The 26,297-nt window shown below is 41.0% G+C and overlaps 1 protein-coding gene across 3 annotated transcripts in view; it reads left to right on the forward strand.

The window, feature by feature from the left end:
* Nucleotides 1–25,716, forward strand: part of pitpnm3 (PITPNM family member 3) — a 113,142-nt gene extending 87,426 nt beyond the window's left edge. For 2 of the 3 annotated variants that reach the window (XM_084951471.1, XM_084951472.1), the window contains exons 10-20: nucleotides 173–343; nucleotides 7,299–7,499; nucleotides 7,650–7,798; nucleotides 11,830–11,946; nucleotides 18,019–18,135; nucleotides 18,236–18,384; nucleotides 18,591–18,740; nucleotides 18,968–19,151; nucleotides 19,328–19,456; nucleotides 19,542–19,951; nucleotides 22,142–25,716. In XM_084951471.1, coding sequence (XP_084807597.1) covers nucleotides 173–343; nucleotides 7,299–7,499; nucleotides 7,650–7,798; nucleotides 11,830–11,946; nucleotides 18,019–18,135; nucleotides 18,236–18,384; nucleotides 18,591–18,740; nucleotides 18,968–19,151; nucleotides 19,328–19,456; nucleotides 19,542–19,877 — 1,703 coding nt within the window. In that variant the 3' untranslated portion in view covers nucleotides 19,878–19,951; nucleotides 22,142–25,716. The remainder of the gene's footprint in view (nucleotides 1–172; nucleotides 344–7,298; nucleotides 7,500–7,649; nucleotides 7,799–11,829; nucleotides 11,947–18,018; nucleotides 18,136–18,235; nucleotides 18,385–18,590; nucleotides 18,741–18,967; nucleotides 19,152–19,327; nucleotides 19,457–19,541; nucleotides 19,952–22,141) is intronic. The other variant, XM_084951473.1, reaches the window with a different exon arrangement.
* The last annotated feature ends 581 nt before the right edge of the window (nucleotides 25,717–26,297 follow it).

Consider the following 26,297-nt stretch of genomic DNA (forward strand, 5'->3'; position numbering starts at 1 on the left):
ACAATCAATATGTTGTTTTTCTATGAAAACGTTGTAACAAAGTTTACACTGGGTTAGGGTAAACTGATTTTCACTTTGCTTTCATCACTCCACTTATCCAAAGGGCTCGCTTGACTCAGGTTGAAATCCTTTCTTATGGTCATTCTTGTTATTTGTGTTTTCTGACCCTCAGTGAGCCAGCTTCGTCCAGCCTGCTCTCAGATTTTCAACCTGTTTTACCCCTCGGATCCTTCAGCTTCTAGACTGGAGCCGCTACTGCAGCCTCTCTTCCACAAGTTGCCACCATTTGCTGTGCCACGCTACCAACGCTACCCTCTTGGAGATGGACGTTCGGTGCTCATAGGTAGGCCGAGTGATTTAAGCCTGGAAATCAATTTGCTGATATGGGAGGACTGCTGCTCCTGAATATTTCATTGCTTAATCTATTTTCTCATTTCTAATTTTATGAAATCTGGTTTGAATTCTGTTACTCTGACTGGATTACAGGGGTAGACTGACTACAGAGAGACTCAGTGACTTAGCAGTGTGAGTTCTCTCATTTACATTTATACAGGACACAGAGAGCCTTGATCCCATCTGTGTGTTTTTGTCCTATAGAGGCAGAACCGAAATTGCCCCCTAAAGCCTGTGGTTCAAGTAATTCTACTTTATCTTCTCGTGGTGGAGTACCATTGGCTTTACACTTCTCTCTGAGGATCAGTCACAGTATGTGAGGTAGTCAGCTGTTAGATCTGGCACAGCACTGCTGTAATCTCTCTGGGATTCTTGGTTGTAGGGACTCCATAATGAGTCCCTGATTTATTTGGTGCATGTTTTAGCCCACTCTTGGGACATAAAGCTTCTCTCTTAACAGCAGTTATGATGCATCGTCTGGTTCCCCTTTCTCTCCATCCACCTACATTACTGAGAGAAAGTAGGACAAGGACTGATCGCTTGTTTTAACAGCCTACGGGAAGAGATATGAAGATAAGGCTTTGTGGGTTGGTGTGAGGCTTTAGAAAATTGTATACCCTGCTATTGAAGTGCAAGCTTTAGAAATATGCTGAACTAAGAGCAGATTTGTCAGTTGTGTCTACTCAGTTATGGGGAAAGTTAATTTCCATTTTGCTTTCAACTATCCTTTTTTATTAGAAACCCTAAAGTGGTATACTACTAAGAAAGAAAAGAGCAGAAACAGTTTATTTAGAACCAGACATGCATGTAATTTTATCAGTTTCTGTGTCACACTTGTTTCCCCTTTAGAAAAGCTGGGACACGAGTGAACAAAAAATAATTTTGTGCACAAACAGAGATGATGTACATGTTTGTTTATGATTTTTGACAAATATTTGACGAAATGCTCGGCATTACACTAAAATAAAAATCAATAAGTGTGACTCACACGAGTCTTGCACATATGAGATGGCAGTCAAAAATTGGCTGCCCTGCCTGTCATAGTTTTGGGTTTCTGTTTCTGTTATTTCCTGTTTTAATTTTGAGATTCCTTTTTAAAAAATTGCTTTATATTTTTGAAGATTGTTCTGCTGCACCGCTGTACAGTTAGCTCATTACTCACCCAGCATACATACTCTCCAATTACCTTTGCTTCTTTTGGCTACAGCCTGTTGATTGAAGGCTGGAACTTCAATGCAGTTGTCCTCTCTGTGGGTCCTTTCCTGTGAGAAGTTGCATGTCAGGCAACAAAAAATAAATAAACAAAGACCTCAGCATTGTTGTATTTCATTAAAAACAGGAATAAGCTATTAGAAACTGTCATGGCTGTATGCACGCAGGCAGGGATGGAGGACCCAAATGCAGACTCAAAAAGGGCAGATGTGAGCTTTAACAGCTTTATTGCTGGACACAAACTGAACTAAACTGAGAGACACAAACGTAAGCTAAACCGGCAAGGGAGACAGAACACACCGCTTGGTGAGGGTACGACACGACAACGAGCAGGAGCAGACACGGACACTAAATACACACACTCGGTAACAAGGAAGTGGCGCACAGGAGGGAGACACACCTGAATCTAATTGGCCAAGACGAGACAAGGGAAGCAAGACAGAATACACTAACCTGAGACACGGACCTTCAAAGTAAAACAGGAAACACACAGACAGAACTTACAGACACAGACTCACGACACTGATACATCAGGAACATAAGGAGAGGGACAACTAGACAGGAAAGGCGGGACCAGGGCAGGTACAGAGACACCGACCAGACACTAAACAGAGGGAGCACTGAGTACAGGGACCAGAGACATGAGGAGCACAGGGACCAAAACCTAAGAGAAAGAAATACCAAACAGAAATCAAATCCTAATATACATGAAGCAAGATGAAACCAAAGACTAAGAATAAAAACGAACAATGCAAAATCCAAAACACTGGGTCACTGACTCAGGACCATGACAGAAACACCACAAATAAGCACATTTTTAGCACTTTAGTTACTATATGTCACATATAAAAATAATGTTTCCCATATCACTCTACTGCATGCTGAAACATTTTTTGAATAGTGAGCAGATTTCTCTGAGCACTTATTGCTATCCAAGTAATTAGTGAGAAATTTGGTTATTTTTTTCATTTCCTGTAAGGAGGGTTCAGTTATGTAACAGAAACCTCCGAGTGTCAATGGGGAATGCTTAACACAGAACCATGTAGGGTTATTCTTTGTTTGAAATGAATCTAATTAGCTAAACTACTGTATCTAATCCTGGAGCAGTCATTGAAGCAGTCATTAGATCCTTGAATCATTTGTTGTTTAAACATAGACTCATGGCTGATTCTTCAATGAGACCTATGTAAAGGAAATATCTGACACATGCTTGAACCCCTGAGGTCTTTTTTTCCTTTTCTTTAAAAAAAATTTAATTGCATCCAGCTGGTCACAAATGGAGATGCTTGACACCTCTTAGAGCCAGAAGTGCTGATAAAGGTGATGAAGTGTAAAAAGCACACAGACAGCACTGGCTTGCAGCTACAGTGGGTTTTAATTATAGGTCTGCATCCTTGTTCTGTTGATCAGACTTGGAAGCTCTCAAATTGCGATGTGTGTTAAATCAAAAACCATAGACAGGTGCAGGCGCACAGAAGTTACAGGGGCGCTCACATTACCCATTTCCTGCTCTGTAATATGGTAATTAGTTGTTATGAAGGCATGGAGAGCCAATCAAATCAGGCTCCTGTGGGTATGACTTTGACATCTACACCCGCCAACAGTAGAGCTTTTATTATGATGAATGCTGCTAATATACAGAGAATGGGCCCTCTTGTTATTGATTTCCAGCAACAGCCCAATGGGAAATATGATCATCCAAACAGCAAATGCAAAAGGAATTATAATAATCCTTATCAGTATTAATGGCACAGCTAATGGCGTTTTAATGTAAAAGGTTGACGGCAGTATATTTTAGCTCACCATAAATGTATTTGTTAATCAGATGTTCAGTATGGAGGCTGAGAGCGCTGCAATGGCTGAGTGGGTTGAAAGTCCCTTTTCATGTCTTTTTGTGACAAAGACTTTCTAAGGATCATCCTCCCTCACTTGCAAAGTCCTCTGTTCATCCTTTCTTTTACCACTCATTCTTCACACTTATTTAAAATTCTTTCTATGTAAATACTGGTAATTTAATCAAACCTCTGTTTGCTCTTATTGCTTTAACGTAGGCACACACAGACATGCATATAAGCAGGTGGGGAAGAAAAGCTGGAAAATGTATGTCCCCTTCCATCTCCATTTTCCTGGCAACTCTAGCAGATTTTTATGACCCTCTTCTTCCTCAGCACGCATCTTTGGTGGTTTGGTGAATGCGCATGTTTCAGAAAATGACGCCAGAGTCAGTGCCGCCCCCTCCTTTTCTGCCTCTCTTTGCTCATTGTGCTGTGAAAGAAAGATAGGGCTGTGCAATTGTTCGATAGACTGAAAGAGAGGAAGGTTCCTCTGAGAGGCTTAGGGCAGGTCTCATTAATGAAAGCAGGATGTTGAGTGTGTCTGCATTTGTGTGTGCTTACTTTGAACACTTTTGTTATGGGGACAGTGGAGGTAAAGCTTCACAAGATCCCCCCCATAACATTTTACAGTGATGTTTAAGCTTAGAAAATGATTAGGTTTGATTGGGTTTACAGCAGGAGTACTACAGTGAAACTTGAATCAATGTGATGTCCTCAGTTTAAATACAACTGTGTCTGTATGAGTGATAAAGTAGTGACAGAAAGTACAGGAAGGAATTTTTTTCTTCCAAATTATTGAAGTGAAAATAGAGCACTACCACTATAAAACACAAGGTGTATGGATTTTTGTGTGATATTGATGTACAGCTTTGGAAAATTTCATTTAAACAAAATTTATGCCCCTCAAATAATACATTTAAACCAACTGTCTGATTACTGTTTAGATCTTGGCCTCTTGTGATTAGCACCAGGTCACTGACAGAAAATCCTTTGGTGTGCCCTCAAAGAATCAGGCTTGTTGTGCTGAGGAGAATTTATATGAATTCCTACTCCTGTACAGTATGGGTAGATATTGGATATTTCCAAGGCCTAATGCTCAGTCATGAAGTAAAAAAAACAACATTTTATTGGGCTGGAAACAGAAGTCGTAATGGTGCAAAAGTCTGTGGAGTAGCTCTAGCTGCAGGTAGAGCAGGTTATATACTAATTTGTTATCTACTAAAGGGTTAGTGGTTCATACCCGGCTGCTCCAGTCGGCATGCCAATGTATCCTTGGGCAAGGAGATATAAAGTGCTAGGCATAGGAAAAGAACTGTGTTACTGGGTGAATGTTGTATATTTAACACAAAGTTTAAAAAAGTCTACAACTCCAGGGAAACAAACAAGCACCACACTGGGAAAGCACACAGATGCTCAAGACTGAGGGGAGACATGAGAGAGCTAATCAGGGGGATGGACATAGCTGGGTGATGAGAGACAGATGAGGATAATCAGACAATCAATGGGAGGGCGTCAACTCAAAATCAGACACAGATTCTAATAACAGTGACTTGTGTTTGGGAAACAAACAACTCTCACGGAAATGAGGAAACACAACAATACTGTGAGTGAACGAGCTAACGTGAAGATAGCACAGTAAATGTACTCTGACAAAACAAGGTCCAAGAAATGACAAAAAGCTGAAACTGCAAACAACACAGTGTAGGAGGACAGGTATGAAGGTAAATATGTGTTTTTTTTCCCCCTACAGGTTCTCACATTTATTCTACAAGCACTCACATTTTGCAGTTCATTTAACTTCATAGGCTCTACCATAAAATAACAACAAAAATCGATAAAAAATGAAACTCTAGTTAGAATAAGATGAACTGAAGACGGGAATAAAATCTATATAAATGATAAACAAAAGCTGGGACTCGAAAACAAAGAGCGATACTGAAAAAGAACTCGAAGCAGCAATCAAAATACAAAAACTGGAATAACAATGAAACTCAAACACGAGTTCACAAGAAAAAGAACAAAAGAACAGAACCCTAGGACTGTGACATTTAGGCGTTTTTGTTTTGCAGTTTTTACTAAGTTGGGGACCGATAATGAAAGATTGCTCTCCACAGCAAACTAAAGATTAAATCCCACTCGTTGTGGTCCTAGATAGAATCGGGTGTTAGATAACAATCCTGTTTTTGAATCGTTGTGTCATCCCCAGTACATATCCTTAAAAAAAAAAAGATTGCCATAAGTAAAAACAATGTCCAGTAATGCGAACTGCAAAGATTTGAGTAGTTATCTGTTAAAAGACTGCATTTTCAAACAAATGCAGGACCCCACATGCTCATCACCACACAAATGTGTTTATGTAACACAACATTGAAGTTATATTTTAAACTGGTAGACTTCATTTAAAACACCCCTAAAATACTGAACAGTTACATTTTTCCCTTCTCATCTAAAAATGTCTTTTCTTCCCACATATATTCACATAACACAGACCTGTGACGCAGAAAATTTGGCAATCAGATGCCCAGCACTGATAAGTACAGAGTATGTGTCAGATTTCTTCATCATCTTCATCTTCCTAACAGACCGAATGTGGACTATTCTTTGCCTCGACTGCGGGGATTTGTTAACCACCGCTGATTCTCCCCCATGTTTCTGAGAGCCGCAGTTAATCTGTATTCTGCTGCAGTTGCTCATCCTTCTCAAACCAAACAGGCAACATGGGACTTCGTCTGCTGGCATATTTATAGCCATTCCAACAGCAGCGAAAGGGTTAACGTGAGAATAACAAGCTGTGAAACAAACTGAAAATTCTGGATAATGACTTTGACACATCACGCCCATTTGCAGATACTGAATAGAGGCAGGCATCCACAATGTCCACAGATGTTTATCTGTAATGTTAATGTTTATGTTTGGCACAAGTAGAAGTAAACTGACAGAAGAAACTGTGAAGGGTATGCTGTATCTGAAGCGCCGATCAAAGACCAGCCCAGACACGATGTGTTCTGATTAGCATTTGCTCTGAGGAGAGAAAGAGAGATAGAGATGTAATGGTGGGTTTGTAGTTGCCATTCTACTTTCATAAAAAATGGCTTCGGTAATGGGATAATCAGTACTCTCAAGAGATAAAAAAGTTTTATAGTATAGGTCAAAGCAGAAAACATCAAGGGAGCATTCTCAAACAAAGAGATGAGCCTTTAGCTGTTTTTCTTTTGCTGCTGTTGTTCAGCTTGTCAGAGAATATTCTCAGGTAGAAGCTCTGTTACTTTCAGCGTCAATCTCCTTTTGTCCTGAATCTTTTATAGCTGTTAAGATAAATGTGCTAATGAACAGAGCTGATAGGCCTTTGCCTCTCTGCTGTCTGAATTAATAATCATATGATGCTTTTTGTTTTAGGGTCTGTGAGAGAAAACTGTTATGTTTGGGATGTCTAGTGAAACGAGGTCTCTGGGATCTTCAGTATTAAGACAGAACAAATAGGAAAATGCAGTGTAGAGCCTTGCTGGGGGAAACGAGGAACCCAACCTGATAAATTATTCTACTTATCTGCAGGAACCAACAGCATGATGCTTTCTGGCTCCCAAAGCTAATGCCAAATACAGTCTAATAAATTGATTCAAACCCACAAAGTGTGGAAGAGACTTTTCGTCTGTTATCACACTTATACATAGTGCTTGTCTTTGGTTTTGCTTTATAAAATGCAAAGCAAGTCAATACACAGCGAGAACCTGGCTTATTAGGCAAATAGCAGCATTGATTTAAAGATTCAGACCAGTCAATTGTTGTAATCAAAGCATTTCCTTTCTTCTTCCCTCTCCATTTGTTCTTGTATTTTCCCTTTCCCCCCTCCCTCTATAGCAGACAGTATCCAAAGTCATCCAAATGTGTTTTTGGAAGGTGAGCAAACTCACGGAGGGCCGACTTCGCAGCAGTCCTCTGAGACCGACACTGAAGGAGGAGGAGGAGGAGAAGAAGGGGGGCGTAGAGCCAGTGTGACCAGTGTGGAAAGTGAGATGTCGATTTGCTCCATGGGCCAACTTGGAAACACCATCGCTAACAGTGAGTGAGAGGAAAACAAAGAGACAGAAAGGCCACGCCGTCATCTTTCATTTGTCTTCTGGAGATTAATTCAAGTTGATGAGCTTTCACAGCTTTTAAAGTGACCTCAGATCCCCCATCTAAGTATGAGGATGTGTGTTTATGTTTCAGTTTCCAGTAGTTGGTGGGGCTCCAAGAGGCTGGACTATGCTCTGTACTGCCCTGATGTGCTGACTGCGTTTCCAACAGTGGCTCTGCCTCACCTTTTTCACGCCTCCTACTGGGAGTCCACTGACGTGGCAGCTTTTGTTCTTCGGCAGGTGAGAGAGCCTTACTAATAGCAGTATTGTTTTCTCCACAGCATATTTAATAAACTAGTGTTCTCGAAAATGGCTGTTTTTGCAGCTCAAATTGAAGACTAACTAAATCCTGCAGCTCACTTATATCCTTAATCACAGCTTAGATCTGGACATGATCACTAGATGAGGTATGCTTTTTGTTTTCGTTGGATTCTTTGAGCTTCTGATGATATTTTCAATCTTATTTTCACTCATTCCCTGCAAATGATGAAATATAAATTGCCTATTAGAACAAACAAATCAGATAAATAAAGAACCACCATCATTTTTTAAAAATACAAACACATCCACCTATCCATCCTCGTTCTATGTACACACTTACTGTTTCCAAAGGAAATTAGATGGTAAATTGCTGCCAGTTCCTTTTCAAATCATTGCATTCTGTTTTTATTTGCGACTCTTTTTTGGAATTGTGGTTGTATTATATCATAATATGTAAAATGACAGAGGCTGTACTTTCTTTTTATCTAACTGTATTTAAATATCTAAAAGCGTCATCCACTGGACTCTTTCTGAGAGATACACCAATAACAAGTTCAGCTCTCTAACGCAGTTCAATATAGCAACAAAAACAACGATAAAGGTGTGGGAGGTAGGACATGGAGATAATGAGCAGAGGTGTCAAGTTGGAAACAGTGTATCTTAACATTATAAGAATAAACTGCGGCGTTTTTAGACTCATGCACTGGCATTTCATGCAGTGTGCTTAAAACAATAAACTGTCTTGTTCTCTACATAACAGGACAAAAGAGAAAGCGTTTATTAATGTAAAACATTTCATACAATGTGTAATTCAAAGAGCATACAATGACTTGACCTATTTATCACACTAGGAGATAGTCCATCCATCCGTTTTCTTAACCACTCATCCAATTCAGGGTCACGTGGATCGCCTGAATACTATCCCGGCTGTCACAGGCCAAGAGGAGGGCTGCACCCTGGAGAGGTCACCTGTCTATCACAAGGCTAATTCAGAACGCGGAGAATCGTTCACGCTCCGACTAGCAGAGATGAAGAAAAAAGTTCAGCTGTACTGTAAATGGGAGCGTGCTGCACTGTAATTGAATGGATGGCATGTGAGGAACTCAGCCATTTGAGTTTGATCTGATTCCAAAAGTGCACAACAACCACAACCAGTCAAACTTCACATTTTTGTCCAGACATGAAACTCTGTTCAGCATATGTTGTAGATGCTGCCTAACTTTTCAGCTGTCAGCATGAAATCATGAAATAGGACTCTCTAAAGGACTCTCTTTTACACACACGCACACACGCACACGACGTGCAAAACAAGGCAAAGTTACACTTGACGTGCTTGATCTTATGTGAAGCTGTTCAGGATTCCTCTGACCCATCACAGCTGAGCCTCTGACAAACTGAAACCCTTTTATCAAGCTTGCTCTTTGATACAGGGAGTGCAGAATTATTAGGCAAATGAGTATTTTGTCCACATCATCCTCTGCATGCATGTTGTCTTACTCCAAGCTGTATAGGCTTGAAAGCCTACTACCAATTAAGCATATTAGGTGATGTGCATCGCTGTAATGAGAAGGGGTGTGGTCTAATGACATCAACACCCTATATCAGGTGTGCATAATTATTAGGCAATGTCCTTTCCTTTGGCAAAATGGGTCAAAAGAAGGATTTGACGGGCTCAGCAAAGTCAAAAATAGTGAGATATCTTGCAGAGGGATGCAGCAGTCTCAAAATTGCAAAGCTTCTGAAGCGTAATCATCGAACAATCAAGCGTTTCATTCAAAATAGTCAACAGGGTCGCAAGAAGCGTGTGGAAAAACCAAGGTGCAAAATAACTGCCCATGAACTGAGAAAAGTCAAGCGTGCAGCTGCCAAGATGCCACTTGCCACCAGTTTGGCCATATTTCAGAGCTGCAACATCACTGGAGTGCCCAAAAGCACAAGGTGTGCAATACTCAGAGACATGGCCAAGGTAAGAAAGGCTGAAAGACGACCACCACTGAACAAGACACACAAGCTGAAACGTCAAGACTGGGCCAAGAAATATCTCAAGACTGATTTTTCTAAGGTTTTATGGACTGATGAAATGAGAGTGAGTCTTGATGGGCCAGATGGATGGGCCCGTGGCTGGATTGGTAAAGGGCAGAGAGCTCCAGTCCGACTCAGACGCCAGCAAGGTGGAGGTGGAGTACTGGTTTGGGCTGGTATCATCAAAGATGAGCTTGTGGGGCCTTTTCGGGTTGAGGATGGAGTCAAGCTCAACTCCCAGTCCTACTGCCAGTTTCTGGAAGACACCTTCTTCAAGCAGTGGTACAGGAAGAAGTCTGCATCCTTCAAGAAAAACATGATTTTCATGCAGGACAATGCTCCATCACACGCGTCCAAGTACTCCACAGCGTGGCTGGCAAGAAAGGGTATAAAAGAAGAAAAACTAATGACATGGCCTCCTTGTTCACCTGATCTGAACCCCATTGAGAACCTGTGGTCCATCATCAAATGTGAGATTTACAAGGAGGGAAAACAGTACACCTCTCTGAACAGTGTCTGGGAGGCTGTGGTTGCTGCTGCACGCAATGTTGATGGTGAACAGATCAAAACACTGACAGAATCCATGGATGGCAGGCTTTTGAGTGTCCTTGCAAAGAAAGGTGGCTATATTGGTCGCTGATTTGTTTTTGTTTTGTTTTTGAATGTCAGAAATGTATATTTGTGAATGTGGAGATGTTGTATTGGTTTCACTGGTAAAAATAAATAATTGAAATGGGTATATATTTGTTTTTTGTTAAGTTGCCTAATAATTATGCACAGTAATAGTCACCTGCACACACAGATATCCCCCTAAAATAGCTAAAACTAAAAACAAACTAAAAACTACTTCCAAAAACATTCAGCTTTGATATTAATGAGTTTTTTGGGTTCATTGAGAACATGGTTGTTGTTCAATAATAAAATTATTCCTCAAAAATACAACTTGCCTAATAATTCTGCACTCCCTGTATGACAAAAATATGGACATGTCTGATTTTGTGGTTTAGTCTGCTTTATAAATAAATTCAATAAGCGTATGACTGAAATCTACAAACGTTTCAAAATGTATGTGTGCTGCCAACTCTTTGGTTAAGATTTCAAAAGTCTGCAAATATGTTCTCAGCTTAGGCTCAGCTGTAGTCATTTCCATATTACCATCCTCAACTTTAATTAGTCATACGGACCCATCATTTGATCAGGAGAGTCTTAACATGCTGGCAGTATATATTTCTAGCACTAAAGCTGGAATTAAGCAATGAACCTTGACAAGGTTTATGCCACATTTTGCCCACTGAACTGCCCATAAAAATGTTATGGGCAGTTCAGCTTTAACCTATGATAACAAGGATAAGGAGAATCTGTAACTCCTCAGATACCAATGAACACTATGCCAGTAAATACATTTGAAAAACATCTGTTTAATCACATTATTTCTTATGAAAAACTTCTAGAAACACTGGCACTCTTTTAAAACAGATGATTAGAAAGCAGAGCTTCCATAGGGAAAAGAAATCTATTCGTGTTGGCTCGATCTGCTGTGTGTTGTCTTTGTGAGACAGTGGAGAGGATTTAGAGATGCACAAAGTAAACAAAGCTCTATTGAAGTCATTAGGAATTTAATAAACCTTGGCTTACAGCATCATTTGTGCTGCAGAATATTTACAATTTGTAACAGAATGTAAAAGTTGTGTGAAAAGTCATTTGTCAGACTTTCTGTTGCTGTCTTTATGGAAACTCTCTCTTGATGTTTAGGCTACCTGGTCAAGAATGATAAGCAGAGCCTCAGTCAAGCAACATGCAGTAATTCTCTACAAAACTGTGAATTAGAAACACGATGAACCTCTTTTAAGGCTTTAGATGCACTGTTCGTTAGTATATCAGCTAACAGTAATGCCACTATCACAGTAGTGGCATTACTGTTAAACAAACCTGTGTTATCTTATGGAAATGCCTGTTCATATTTTAAATATTTTTGTATTCATTAACAGCTCATGCGATGTGACTGCATAAAGGCAAAGGAAGCAGACAACTTGGACTCGGCTCCTTTCTCACCCTCTGGTCCCCGTGAGAAGTGGCTTAGAAGGAGGACACATGTCAAACTAAGGGTAAAAAATTAAAATTCCCCTTTTTTTTGGATGTATATACTTTAATACCAGCTTAACATGATGTTCAGTGTTTTGGGAATCAAGAATTGGCTGACTAAAAAGATGATCCTAGAGTCTAGTTAAAAGGCTTTTTCAGCTGTGGCTGACACTGGCAAAGACTGGAGACGTGTAGAGTGGTAGGCAGGGTTGGCAAGCTGTCAAATCAATCAGCAGACAGAGTTGACACAGGTTTGGCTGGCTCACACAGGAAACCTAGGGCGCAAAGATGGCAGGTTAGCAAACTAGCGATCAGAGTATGAGTTTGGGAAACGAGAAAGGCTCCCCTCTACCACAACAATTGAACGAACAATCTGCGAGCTAGTGTATATATACTGCAGGGTGTTGATTAGGGGATGAGCCTCAGGTTTGTCAGCCAGAAATCCGGTGGTTAAGAGATTGGCTGTGCCTTTAAGGCATGGACCAACGATGGCATGTTGATCAAAATTAAAAAAGAAAAATTAAATGCCTTTGTTTGCAACAACTGGGTTCGATTGCAAGATGCAGATGAAGTGACACAAAAAGGGTGTAAAAGTTCTAAGTAGACAAAATCTGATTTCAGTCATCTTTCCCTAATTTGTAACATGCACTTAATCAGGGTTAAAATACGGGTATTACAGACGGCTGAAGCTGTAGTAGTTAAGTCTTTGGCCTCCATGAATGGTCTGAAGCTGGAAAAATCTTAAAATAATCCCACACATTCACCTTGAATCACTGATGCAGGCAGACGCACACAATTGCTCGATGTTCCTGAACCCTGCCGAGTAGAATAATCAAGGTCACATTACTATCCCTTTTCTAAAAACACAAAATTAGTGACTGCTTGCTTTTCATGTGGCTATAAATAGAACTGAATAGCCATGGAAACATAACTATATTTGAGTTTGAAGGTTTTCTTTTTCTCTGTGTCGTCTTGTTCATGCCTCACCTCAGCTAAGTGATGTGATTCTTATGTTAGTGCTGAAAGCAATTGCCCCCATCCTGGATACGAGTCGCTACGTGTAGATTTAAAGCAGCCCCATGCCGATTCAGTCTGGGCGCAGCCAGATGATCTGTTTCAGGGCGATGCTATTTGGAGAGATTTGGCAACTATTTCAAAGGTCTCTTGCTGTGGTAAGAGGCCTTTGTCACAGCTGGAGAGGGACCACTACTGTGGCAGTTGTTTCTTGTGTTGCTTCTCGTGTGCTGCTTTTTAACAGGCAGGTGTCTGACTCACTAACTCGTGTCCTCCATAGTTTTGTCTGTGAGTTGATGGTGTCATTAGCCACAAGTTGCTTGTTCGTATTGTTTTCACATATACCACACAGAGTTCAAGACACAAAAAATAAATCTATGCTGAGCCATGTGATGCACTCAAGTCACATAGCTGCAGGCTGGGATCTTGTTAAACTGTATGCTGGTGCATGTACACGCACAGGTATGCACATATATATTTACATGTTCTCTCTCTGCATTGCCATCACAGGATGAGTAAGTGACGCCTCTTGCTGGCAGACAATTAACTGTTGACAAAGGTAATGCGGGATAGCAGCTGGAAACACTGAACTTCGTTGTTAGATGTCACATCCTTTAAATCAATTATCATTAGCCGATGTGGTGAGATGGTAAAGCACAACAACAACCTGGTTGATCACATTAGCATTTAGCTGTATTTGTCATGTGCAGATGCTCCATTATCTTTCACTGAGTGTTGTCAATAAACAGCAGAACATTTTCAAGTAAACGAAATGTCATCTGAGCCTCTTAATCCTGATGAAACAAGCGCAGTAAACAACGATTGAGTTAATAAATTTATCGTCGCTGCTGCTTTTGTTTGCGCGTGTGGCTGTACACCTGTGATATTTTATTTATAGAAGTTGGCCCCTTTGATAATTTATTTTGATCAATTATTGTTACAATGTAAAAACATAAATCCAAAATTGAAATACTAGCTTCGTGAGGCTGATAAAACTTGCATCGTATGCTGTTAAAATTCTTCAGTATAACGTTGAGGTTGCAGAAATGACAGAGAAGTTAGGGAGGGAAAATTACAGTTTCTGTCATGGTGACCCACAACAGAGTCTGTGAATTATACATTAGCGCGCTCATAATATGCTATTAAAATGCAACCATCTTAGCAAGAAGAGATTTAGGGATTAGTGTTCCACTGCTGGCACACTTGGAGGTACTCACTGAATAGTGCAATATGGAGAATAGAACATGACAAGGAAGCTTAATAGGAAGTTAGCATGCTTTTCTGTAAGGTCCCACAGTGCACTCTTCAGCAGTATTTGGCTGGACTTGGAAATCTGGAAAAACAGGGCATGAAAGCAGGAAATTTATGGCTATTTTTCATCTCATTCCCTCTCATTGTGTTTGTCTCAAAGGCTTGTAAAGACAGGTCATGTACAGACAAAAGTGACGACTGATTTTGGTGGATGTTCACAATAGTTCAGGTGCTTTAGATGTTCCGTTTCTTATACATTACACATTACCATCAGGAAGGCATCTGTTCATAAATTCACTTTGCAGAGCTTAATGATGTCCCCGGACAATAAACCCTTAATCATAAAGAAATCCTCAGCTACAGGTGGAGCAAGGTGTCCTGCAACAAATGATGAGGCAGACTTACTCTTGTAGAGTCATCTCAGATTACATGACAGAGACAGAGAATCAAGAAAGCTTAAATCCACAGAAGACGTTCCCTTAGATACAGCACAAACCTTGAAAAACTGTAAGTGTCCCAAGAAGAATTGTGCTAAAAGCAACAAGTGGTTGATTTAAATTTTGATTTAAGTTTGTTCTTTTATTTTTTAAAGTGTCTTCACTCTATGATCTGTGCTTGTTTGCACAGTATTGTTGATGAAGCTATTAATAAATTAGCATGATGGCGTGGGGGCTTGGGGTTCGGGGGTGCTTCGCCTCCGTGCTAGGGCTCTGGCTGGGCCTTGGGGGATTAGTTCCTTGTTGGTGTGTCGCCGAGGTTGTGGGCGGGTGGGTGCACGGGGGCTCAGCCCTGGCACAGGGGGCCTCTGGTGCATCGGCCTAACTAGGGGGCTCTTCAACTGACAGGGAGTTTCTCCCCCACTCTGCAGGTGGGGGAGAGTCATAGGAGAGGTGGAGAATAAACTTAACCTGGGTGTCTACTGTCTTGTGCAGTCTGGGAGATGATTGAATGTTAGGGTGGGTACAGTTTCCTCTGCGGTGGGCTGCCCCGGGTCCTGTGGGGCTGGGCGGTCCTGCTGCCGTAGGCCCCGGTCTGGATGGGCCTGGGCTCCCTTGCCTTGGTGGGTGCCGAAGGACGTGGGTGCCTACTGGGGTCAGCGGGGGAGCTGGCCCCAGGGAGGGGCATCTTGCTCCTCCCTTCTTTTCCTCCCCATCCCCGGCTCCCTCCCTCTTCCCGCTCCAACACACCCACCCACACAAGTAGCGCCTTGGGGTGCGGGTGTGTCACCAGGGTGCAGGGGAGGCATCCCCCCCCGTCCCCTTCTGGCCACCTGTGCCTCAATTTTATTCCACAACTTAGACATCCACATTACTCACACTCTCATAACACATACATATAGGGCCTTGAGGGTGGGCACGTTAACAGCGTCCAGGGGACGGTCTGTGTATTCAACCCCACCTCTGGCGCCGGTGCCCACCTCTCAATTTTAAATCCATGTAGACATTGAGGGTTCTCGGGAGGGGCCGTGCTAACACCTGCTGCTCTCTGGCAGCAGCACCATGCCCTCCCGTGTTTTAAATGCACCTTAGAACAACACGCAGCAACACTACACATGAGCGAGAGGAGGAAGGTTTGGGGTCTTCACACACCCCTGTTCTCTGCTGGCCATCGGGGCGGGGGGGCTGGGAGGAGGTGTTGGCCGTCCGATTGGGATCTGGGATGCGGGGCCTCCCTGCTGCTGCGGAGCCTGGGGCGGTCTGCTTGCCTCCATCCCGGGGGAAAGGGTAACATCTCCTGGGTCTAGGTGCCGTTTCCCCCTCCAGGGGCGAGGGTACCTGGACCTGAGTTTGTTTGGGAAGTGTGATTGTGTGTACAGTGTCCATGTATGTCTATCCCTATGTTGGGTGAGTGTTAAGTATTTGTATATGTGTGGATGAGGGTGGGAATGCATGTTTGTGTCTGTGTGTGCCTGTTTGTCTGTGTCTATATGTCAGGTCGGGTCTTACACTCCACCTCTCTGGGAACTCCCAGGCCCTCCAAAGGCCTATCTCCCTTCACCACACTCCCTGCCGGTAACTGATGCCCTCAGGGGTCGGTGCGTTGGTGGTTCTTGGTGTCCGGGGCTGGGCACTCAGGTATGTACCAGCTCACTCCTTGGCGGGGCCTGGTGCCTGTTGCTCGGTCAGGCCTCTTCTGGGGCAAAGGGGGCCCTCGGGCCTCCGGCCTCTGGGCCTCCTCTGGCACAGCTGGCACGCCACTGCAGCCCCCTCTGGCTTCTGCTCCGTGGCTACTGGGTGACCCCTCATCTGGGGCTCTCCTCAGCTCTTCCCAGGTGGTGGCACGGATTACCCTCCGATGGTCCTCCTTGGGCTCTTGCACCTCTGGGGCCTCTGGATGTCTGGAGCCTGGATCCGCTTCATGCCTGCTTTATGCCCTGGGGGACAGGGCTATGGCTCTCTACATCCTCTAGCAGACATTACATGGGGAAACCTTTTGAATACAAGCGCGCTTATCCACACAGGTGTGCACACGGGTGTTCACTGATCATAGACATAAACTACACCTTTATTGGCTGCTATTTCCAAGCACATTGTGTGCTGTCGGTCCTGCTTGCTACACAACAATATTCAATATTTAGTATTTACTGGTGTTTACACTTAGCTAGATTAACGTGATGGTGTTGCGTTTAGTATGTTGCTCTGTTTTTTTTTTGCTTGTTTTCTCTTCTTTCCAGGAGATTTTTTTTCTCTTCTTTCTCTTTTTAAGTGCCCTTTCTCACTGTCCCTCTTCCCTTCTGTTTTTCTTTTCCTTCATCTTTCTTTCTCCCTTTCCTATCCCTCAGTCATGTCTGTCCCGTCTGTAACAACTGAAAATAAAATGGAAAATAAATAATAACAACAAAGGTTGATCAAATGGACCAATACGGCAAGGCCGTGATGATCCATTTGGCAAAGTAAATCCATTGGGTATCCTTGTTGGTCTTCAGACAACAATTCTGACGGCTAAAGAACCAAATGGGACAGGCAAAATAAATAAATAAATAAATAAATTAGCATGATGTGTATTATATCTTATCCCTTCTCATTTGGTAATTAATCTGACAAATTCCCTTTGTGCTAAACTATTTACTTTTAAATGTGGGGAATATGTTCTTTCCTTTTTATTATTAACTTTTTAAATTGAAAGGCTAGACAGAAATACAGTGGATGTAAAGTCTTTATACTTGCTTTATATACAGTAATGTAAAGTAATATCATTTTCTGTTTTGTTTAGAAAAAGAGCACTCATATGTGTTTTTAATGGTGCACTAATAATAATGAACCTTTGCACAAATGTGTTTTTGGATGTAATGATATAATTATGAGTTTTTACATCTAAAAGGTCGAAGGACAGTTTCAAGAGGGCATCATAATGTTTTGTAAAAGCACTTTTTTCTACCATTTTTACAGCAGCTGTAGAGCAGAGTAATAATTCACTGCAGTAAGTCTAGTTTAATAATTACAGATATTTGAAGAATGATTAACAAAGATTAAAAAGCACCGTTAGACCCTTGAGGCACGCCACACAGTATTGCAGCTGCGTCAAACGTGGCATCAAACAATTGTAGCAGACTGTTCTTTAACCGTATAAATGAATGAATGAATTATTAAATGTTTAAATGTTGCTCATAGCACATTTAGATATATTTTTCATGCGATAATATCCTTTATATTTTTTTAATTTGAACTCTGACACTGATTCTTTTTTCTGTTACTTCTAATCACATTTCGGCATGAGTCATAAAATTTACTCCAGGGTAGCGCACCAGAGACAAACTGTTGTTGCCGTAAAGGCTTACGTGTTACATTTGTGTCCTGAATAATGGAGGTAGTTCTTGTCACTAACTGCAGAACGTCACAGCAAACCACAGGGTGAATGATGTCATTGCCACCGAGGATGGACCCCAGACTCTGGTTGGTCGCTTCATGTATGGCCCCTTGGATATGGTCACTCTGACTGGAGAAAAGGTGAAAAACAGCGATATGATTTATGTTGATGTGTGTGTGTTTCTTTGTTAGGCTGACATTAATCAATTAATCGCATGTGTTATACCCCTGCCCCTCTCAGGTGGATATCCTGCTCATGACACAGCCTCAGTCGGGCCGCTGGGTGCACTTTGACACAGAGGTGACCAACAGCAGTGGCAGAGTCACATACACAATACCTAAGACCAAGAAGCTTGGCCTAGGAGTATATCCCATTAAAATGGTAGTCAAGTAAGCATCCATGTGGCATTCCCTTTACAAAGCGCTGTATTATCAAATAAGATGTAGAAAGAAGAGAAAGATTTCATTTATTTATGCTCTGTGTTGGAGTATGAGCTCCTTGCTGGATAATGCTGCATAAATAGTGGCCTTGAAGGGAGTAACAACTAAGTTCTCATTTTTTTAAATATGTAGTTTCTCCTTTTTTCAATCCACAGGGGGGATCAGACTAGTGCAGAGGCCTACCTGACTGTGTTACCAAGGGGCATGGAGTGTGTTGTGTTCAGCATTGATGGCTCTTTTGCTGCCAGTGTGTCAATCATGGGCAGCGACCCCAAGGTCCGTCCTGGAGCTGTCGATGTGGTCAGGTAACTGATTACCCTTTTTGATTATACATGCGTGTGGTTGTATGTCTACATGTAAATCTTGAGAAGGTGGAAGGGTTCACAGGAAAATACAAATTCAGTAGTCAATGCGCGTGCTTTGTTGGAGCTCTCAGTGTTTTAAGGATTTATGCGCATCCTCTCTGTGATAATACCACCATGATACAATTATTCACTTTGATGTGTGCTTGATTTTATGCATTCACATCCAGGCATTGGCAGGACTTGGGATATTTGATCATCTACATCACAGGCCGTCCTGATATGCAGAAACAGCGTGTGGTGTCCTGGCTCTCGCAGCACAATTTCCCCCACGGGATGATCTTTTTTTCTGAGGGCTTAGTTCATGACCCCCTGCGACAAAAGACCATCTTCCTCAGGAACCTCATCCAGGAGGTAAATCCTGACATTAACATAGGCAGTTAATATTTCTTATACAGCAAATAAGACCTTTTGGTCCCCGCCGTACAGTGAGATCTTTCTCACTCTCTCACTCACAATTTTGTAGCTTTGGGATGTGCTGAATCAAAATGTCACACGTGTGTGTGACTGGTTATTTTCTCTTTCACCAGTGTCACATTAAGATCAACTCTGCCTATGGCTCCATGAAGGACATCTCTGTTTACAACATGCTAGGCCTCAGCCCCTCACAAATTTATATTGTTGGCAGACCTTCGAAGAAGTACCAAAATCAGTGCCAGGTAGTTCAGTTTACATTTGTGTACTTTGATCTTCTCACTTCTCCCTGTCAGATTTTCTAACTCTTTGCCTGTGTGGTATGTGTAGTTCCTGAGTGAAGGTTATGCAGCGCACCTCTCCACTCTTCAGTTTGGGCACAGAGCCAGACCTAAGAAATCTCCTTCAGTTCGCATGGTCTTAAGGAAAGGTTCATTCGGTCTCTCAGCGAAGCCTGACTTTCTGTGTAAACGAACCCACCTGCGCAGGACCATGTCAGTCCAACAACCTGACCCCCCGTGCACACCCAACCCTAAGCCTGAGCGAGCCCAGAGCCAACCAGAATCGGATAAGGATCATGGTGGTGGGGGAGGAGGAGGAGGGCAAGGGCAAGGACAAGGTGCTTGGGGACGAGCCTCCATGCATCGCGGAGATACAACTCCCTGACAAGAGACAAGAGATGAAAGGATTGCTGGAGGACAGAAGAGGAGAACAAAGGGGTCTTAGTGTCCAGGGCCAAGGTGACATCTTATTTCATATTCCAGGTTATAACATTGCAATTTGTTGTTTGCTTTTTTCTTATAGTTTTTTGCAATTTTGCTAGTATAGGACAGTATATAAGATTCTGAGACCTATTATAAGGAGTTATATCCTGGACAAGCTACAGGTTGAACAAAACAAATTATTGCCCCATATTGTGTAGTATATTACTGCCCTTTGCAGATTATAGACTGTGTCCTTTATAGACTTGGTTCAATATTCCATGCATATTTGCTGAAATGGAAACACAGTTTTCTTAGGAAATTGAGGGATTATTATGCATAATCTTGCTAACGTGCAGTGGTTAGGTGCAGCAGAGTGTGTCTGAGAAATAACACAGACAAATGAGGCACAGGTCTCTTAGACTGATCCGTCCAGAGCTAGAAAAACAGAATGGAATGATTTACAAATCTCATAAAGCCATATGAGACTCTCATACACCTTATAACGTAAACAAAAGGAAAAAACAGAAGGAAAACTGTTAGCCTATCCATCTTGAATAGGGAACATTTGGAATAATACGTGACATAGAGAAAACCTTTCACCTCTGGGTTGGTCGACTCTGTTGTCTCAGATATACAAACCCAATTCTGAAAAAGTTGCAACGCTGTGTAAAATGTAAATAAAAGAGTGCAATAATTTGGAAATCTCAAAATAGAACATAGAAAACATATTTGACAAAATAAGAAAAATAAAAGCTCATTTTGAATTTTTAATAACAGAAACATTCAGACAATGTCTTCTTTAGGGAAGGCCTTGCATATTTCAGGAAGACCGTGCAGCCCTTTCACCAAATGAAAACATTTGGAGCATCGTGTAAAGGAAAATATGACAAACAAAGCCCAGAACTGTTGAGCAGCTGTAATCTAACATTGGATAAGACTGGGAGAATGCTCCTCTCTTAAAAGACCAGCAGGTAGTCTCCTCAGTTCCCAGGCTGTTGTTAAAAGAAGAGGGAATGCTATACAGTGATAAATATGGCCTGGTCCCAAGTGTTTTTTGCAATATGTTGCTCCATCAAATTTAAAACAAGCCACTATGTTTCTTATATAGTAATTTTTTTCAGTTTAAACATTTATTTTGTGAATAAAGTATCGGTTTGTGACATTTACAAATCATTGCATTTTTGTTTTTATTTTGAGTTTTTCCACAGTGTCCAAGCTTTTCAAAATACAGCGTTTTAGTTGTCTGTGTTATCAAATCGTACCAAAGGAGTACTTGGCAGATTAGTGGGTTTTTTTTTAAACTTTCATGAGAAGAACATTAAGAAAACATTGTTAGATCTGAAAGCAGAAAGAGTTCAATATTTGGACCATTAGTCCAACCTAAAACTGAACATCAGTAGAGTGTTCAGCAGCACAACAGTGGCATGCATTGGTCCCCCAATTTTTATTATTTAGTGTAGATTAAAGCCAGTCTCTTTGTATCACTTTGTGAGAGTTAATTGTGGCCCTGTCATTTTGTGCAAAATGGAAAATCAGTGTTGTGTGTTCTGCAAAGCAAACATTTTCACACACTTTCAAACTGTAGGCAGGCTCTTTCAGACAGCCTATGATCAGACTGCTGTAATACGCCTCCTCATGTTACGTCTGCGAAGTAATGTTTTATTTACTGTCACATTAATCCTCATTGAATAATGTAAGTTTTCACCTTTTGCTTCCCTGCATTGTGTGTTAATCTTAACAGCGCGAGGCTCTGCAAAGCCATGACGCAAACCCAGATTGATTTTGTTCACTTCTGTTGAGCTCCAGCAAAGTCAATAAGCGTCCACCTTGATTAAATGATGTTCTGTGCTGTATCTGATCTGACTTGCAGTCTTCATGTTTTTAGTCAGAGAGCCATTTTCAATTTAAATGCATAAATAAGTCTAAGAGCACAAAATAAGGGAAAAATGAACAACGGGGGAATAATCGTTCTCTTTTTCTCAATACCACATATTCCTGTGGCAACCAGAGTAATGGGTGCTATTATTAGCAGCAGTTCCCTAGCAGGACTGAATGGAGATCTGGCCATGATAATGATTATGCAAGCTCAACTGCAATGTCTGTTAATGCTTGAAATCCACTCATATATTGATTTAGAAATGTTGTCTGTGTAATTTGAGTTGTGCAAATGGGAAATTAGAACTGCGTTACAGTAAAACTCTAATTCTCCTTCCTCTCATTTAACAGCGTCACCTCTGCCTACTCTATGTGTACTTTGGATCCTCCTGTTCTTTACCTCCTGCTTGGCCCTGTACACTTCGCCACCTGTTCGGTCCTTTTCCTGACCTGCTCGGTGGAAAAGGTCACTCGGTTTTCTTAAATTTGAAACAGCTGCCGAGGACCGCAGCAATTTTTGTCAACGTTTGTGTCAAGCTTCAGTTGTGTCTCACTGTCAAACCTAAGAATGTAATTAAAAGTGTTACTATACACACATATTTATGAACACACACATGCTCCAGAGGATGAAAAACGATGATTGTGGCTACCTTGAAGCTATTATGACCCTTTTCCAGCCTTAGCAGCTGATTAACAGATGCTGCACGTACCACGGTCCTATTCAGACTGCTGTGCTGAGAGGTGGTCACGCTGAATGACTTCTGCACTGATTCCACTGATGTAAATACTCAACACACATTATCCCTGTGTGGGCCTCTGGACACAGAATCACTGTGACATTTCAGTTCAATCTCTGCAATCCAGAGCGCCAAACACCCAACCTCTCTGAACTCCTGCCTCTGCCTCTATTTTATTCACACTGTTGGATGTTTCCCCTCACGTTGTGGTTGGCTTAGTACTAGTTCAACCCCACCCCCACCCCCATCCCCCACCGCCCTCCCCTTCAACCAGTCAGGCAGAACATGCCATCTGACAGCTGCCTCAGACCTGGTCCGCAGCCGCTGAAGTACTGTGGTGTGCACGGCTCGGCCCCCGAGGTTGCATTTGCACTACACAGCAGTGGCTCTCGATTTAGCTGCAGTTCGAGCTTCAGAAACAAAGAGATGCATTTTGGTGTATTTGTACTTCTTGTCACTGCTTGTTGGTTACTGTAACTACTGAACGACTGAATAAATAGTTGATAGCAAAGTGTTCATTTTACCGAAAATGTTTACTGATTGATAGACACAGCCGTGAAAAGGTGATCAAAACATGTTTGCCTAAATCATTACAGTGAAAGCATAATTAGCATGGCAAGTATTGATTGGTAGTTGACTGGTAGTTGCAGTGCACTTTTTCAGGGTTTAAATACCTCCACACTCTTCGCAGTCAAATTCAGAATTTTAACTAGTTAAATATTTGCTGCTTAAATATTTCAACGTTGCTTCTTCATGTCACTAAAAAGTAACACGACAAAGAACATGGAAAAATAACTTTTATCTCAAACATGTTTTATCATTTACACTGTGTCATTCTCACTTTGGATAGCATCAAACTATACAAGACATGCAGACTTAGTAATCATGGTAATAAGTGCTAAAATTGACAAGATTATATAAATTATTATGTATAGAAGTTGTTATATCTGAATAAAAAAAAAACTTTAAATATGTCCTCTTATTTTCAAACATTCAAACAAAAAACATCAGTGCGTTGGTTTAACTAACTGACTTGTAAAGTCTGTAACTGCTTTGCAAGTAGAGGTCACTGCAGAACACAAATGGGCCACAACCGCTGGCCATCCCCCAGCTGTTAGGCAATGTCAGATTAGAGTTAGTTAGAGACAACGTGTGTGGCTCCAGCCAACCACAACAAATGCTCATGGCACAGCCACTTCAGTTGATAAGTGCACATATTGTGCTGTGCTGAGTCTCATTCTTGTATCTGAAAGTGTAAAAATTAAACCAAGTTCTCTCTGAAATATTTAATTCCAGTATTTCAATACAATGTTAGCTGTGTAGCTCGCAGAATTGTATAATAGACACAATCCCTGTCGGTTCTACCAGGATGCCCTTGTGTCCATTTATTACAGCTGCCCTGGAACCAATAGATTTGTGATAAAATCAGATGCCGTCGTGTGCACTTGAGGTTGAATTGAGTCTTATTGTGGCCATGTTTAAAAATCTGTGCAAGTTGAACATATTTTTCTATGAGCAAATATTGTAAATAGAAATATTTTCGATGTTTGTTTTTGAATTTTTGGTTGTTTTACTTGTAGAATTGTTGATTTTTGCCTTAAACTGTATTTGATGTTGTGTAGGAATACAAAATAATTTGTTTTGTCAAAGTATTGAGTTTTATTGTTACTTCATGACAAAGTGCATTCTATCTAGTTGATCAGATACAGTATATATGTGTGTGTGTGTGTGTGTGTGTGTGTGTGTGTGTGTGTGTGTGTGTGTGTGTGTGGATGTGTGTATGAGTGTGTGAGTTTAGAGGCATTTGTTGTATATTTGTACTTACTGAGAACATGAAGACAGCTATGATAAGTAAACGCCTCTGCAGAGAAAAATCAGACCAGTGTTAATATATCTGCACGATCCAACTGCAGCTCAATACTGCCGATTTTTCAGAAGGGTGCATGTATTTTTTATAATGCTGAGGTTAAGCAGGGCATCAGGGGGATACTTGGTTGAGGTTTTAAATGCTTACCTTGAAAGTAAAAAAAACATATGAGCTCTTTGGGTGTCTTGTTTTAACTTAAAACCTGCATGGAGCGGAACACGAAAGCCAGGTTGGATCTATTCTTGACTCCTCTGCCTTTGACGGTCCATTAGTTGATTAAGTGATCACTAATAAGTATGTATGATTCCCTGTAGTTCAGCCCCGTCATTACAGTGCACCAATTAGCATTAGCTGGTAACTGTATATTATCCCAGATACAATGCTGAATTACTCAGTTTTGTTTTGTATTTAAACAGTTCATATTAAAGCATACCAATCATTCCAGTCAATGTGCACACAGTAATCAAAGTGAATCAAAGTGTACAAAACATACGTTTTATTTTGATGTACAAAGGATATACTGAAGGATATACTGAAAATCTAGTTGGAATTTCATCACAACAGTGTTAGTAAATGGCAAATAATAATCTAATGGTTAGATGGTGGCTGTTCTGAGATTGATTGGATGCTGTAAGCAATAACTATCAGTTGCCACGTTTGAGGTAACACAAGCATGACAATGTCATGTAACAGCAAAGTATTTAATGTTAAAAGGTGGGGAATGATGATTCGTGGACATGCTGTAATGATACTACACAGTGAGCAAGATCCAAATCAGTAAATTTATGATAAAGATCTAAAGAGTGAAAATACTCTTACCTGTATGGTCCATGCTCTCATCGACAGAGAATTGTTAATAAAGAGTGAAGTTAGTTTCCATTTTTCCAATAAAATGTTAAACAGTCTTTAGTTAATTAAAAAAAATGTTCCCATATGTGAGAAAAAACACAAAAGAGGGAGCATCGTATTACTAACCTCTCACTAAGTGCTAATTAATGCTGTCAAATTAGTATTCTCCAAATTATGTCTTGGGTACTGACCTAATTTGCCATTTATTAACAATTTGTATGACTATAGTCAGTTATTCAACTTGGTGTTACAGCTTCTTTTAAAGAAAATAGCTCTTATTTATTCTGAAGTCTTAGTTTTTTACATTGCCCTCTTGACCAAAGAGGGGGAAAAAACTCCTGGTTTCAGTGCTGCAACGTTTGTTGTTTTGTACATATCCCCTGTGATGATGATGAACGTGTTATTGTGTTTACTGGACTAAGTCCATCTTTCATTAGTGCATAAATAAAGATATTTCACAGTGGAAGAATTTAGCTTTGCTGCAGGAGTGTCTTATTATATATTCCACATCCCCCTTATCTCTGGAGACGGAGGGTGAGTCACCTCCGATAAGCTTCTTCAAGGTCAGGTGCTCTACTGAAGGGCATCAGAGCTGAGTGCAGATCTTATTATCGCTTATTTTATATTTGTAAGGTTTGCTGCAAGTCAAACTTTTAAATCTCATTCAAACTTATTTTTGTTAACTTTCTAAACAACATGAATCAGTGTAATTCAGCCTACATCATGCTTAATACTTATGCAATACTCGCATTTATTTGTAATAAGCTGTGGACTTTATTCTACCTCACACAATGGTTACAGCTTAGTCAATAATTTGCTGACTTTGAGTTTGAATATTCATTGACAGTTTTTACACTGTGGCAGATTTTGTTGACTGCATCTAAAGCCAAAATTGAACTTTTTTTGTCAGTATTTATATTCAGTTTTTTCTTTTATTATTTTTTAACAAATCAGCAATAGCACAGAACAAGGAAATACAATGAGAAAAAACAGGACAAGGTGAAAACAACAGGATAAAAGGAGAATTTTTATTGTATTTCGAATGGAAGACAAA

This window comes from Perissodus microlepis, chromosome 14, assembly GCF_051167445.1.
Source record: "Perissodus microlepis isolate ML-2025 ecotype Zambia chromosome 14, ASM5116744v1, whole genome shotgun sequence".
Lineage (NCBI taxonomy): Eukaryota > Metazoa > Chordata > Actinopteri > Cichliformes > Cichlidae > Perissodus > Perissodus microlepis.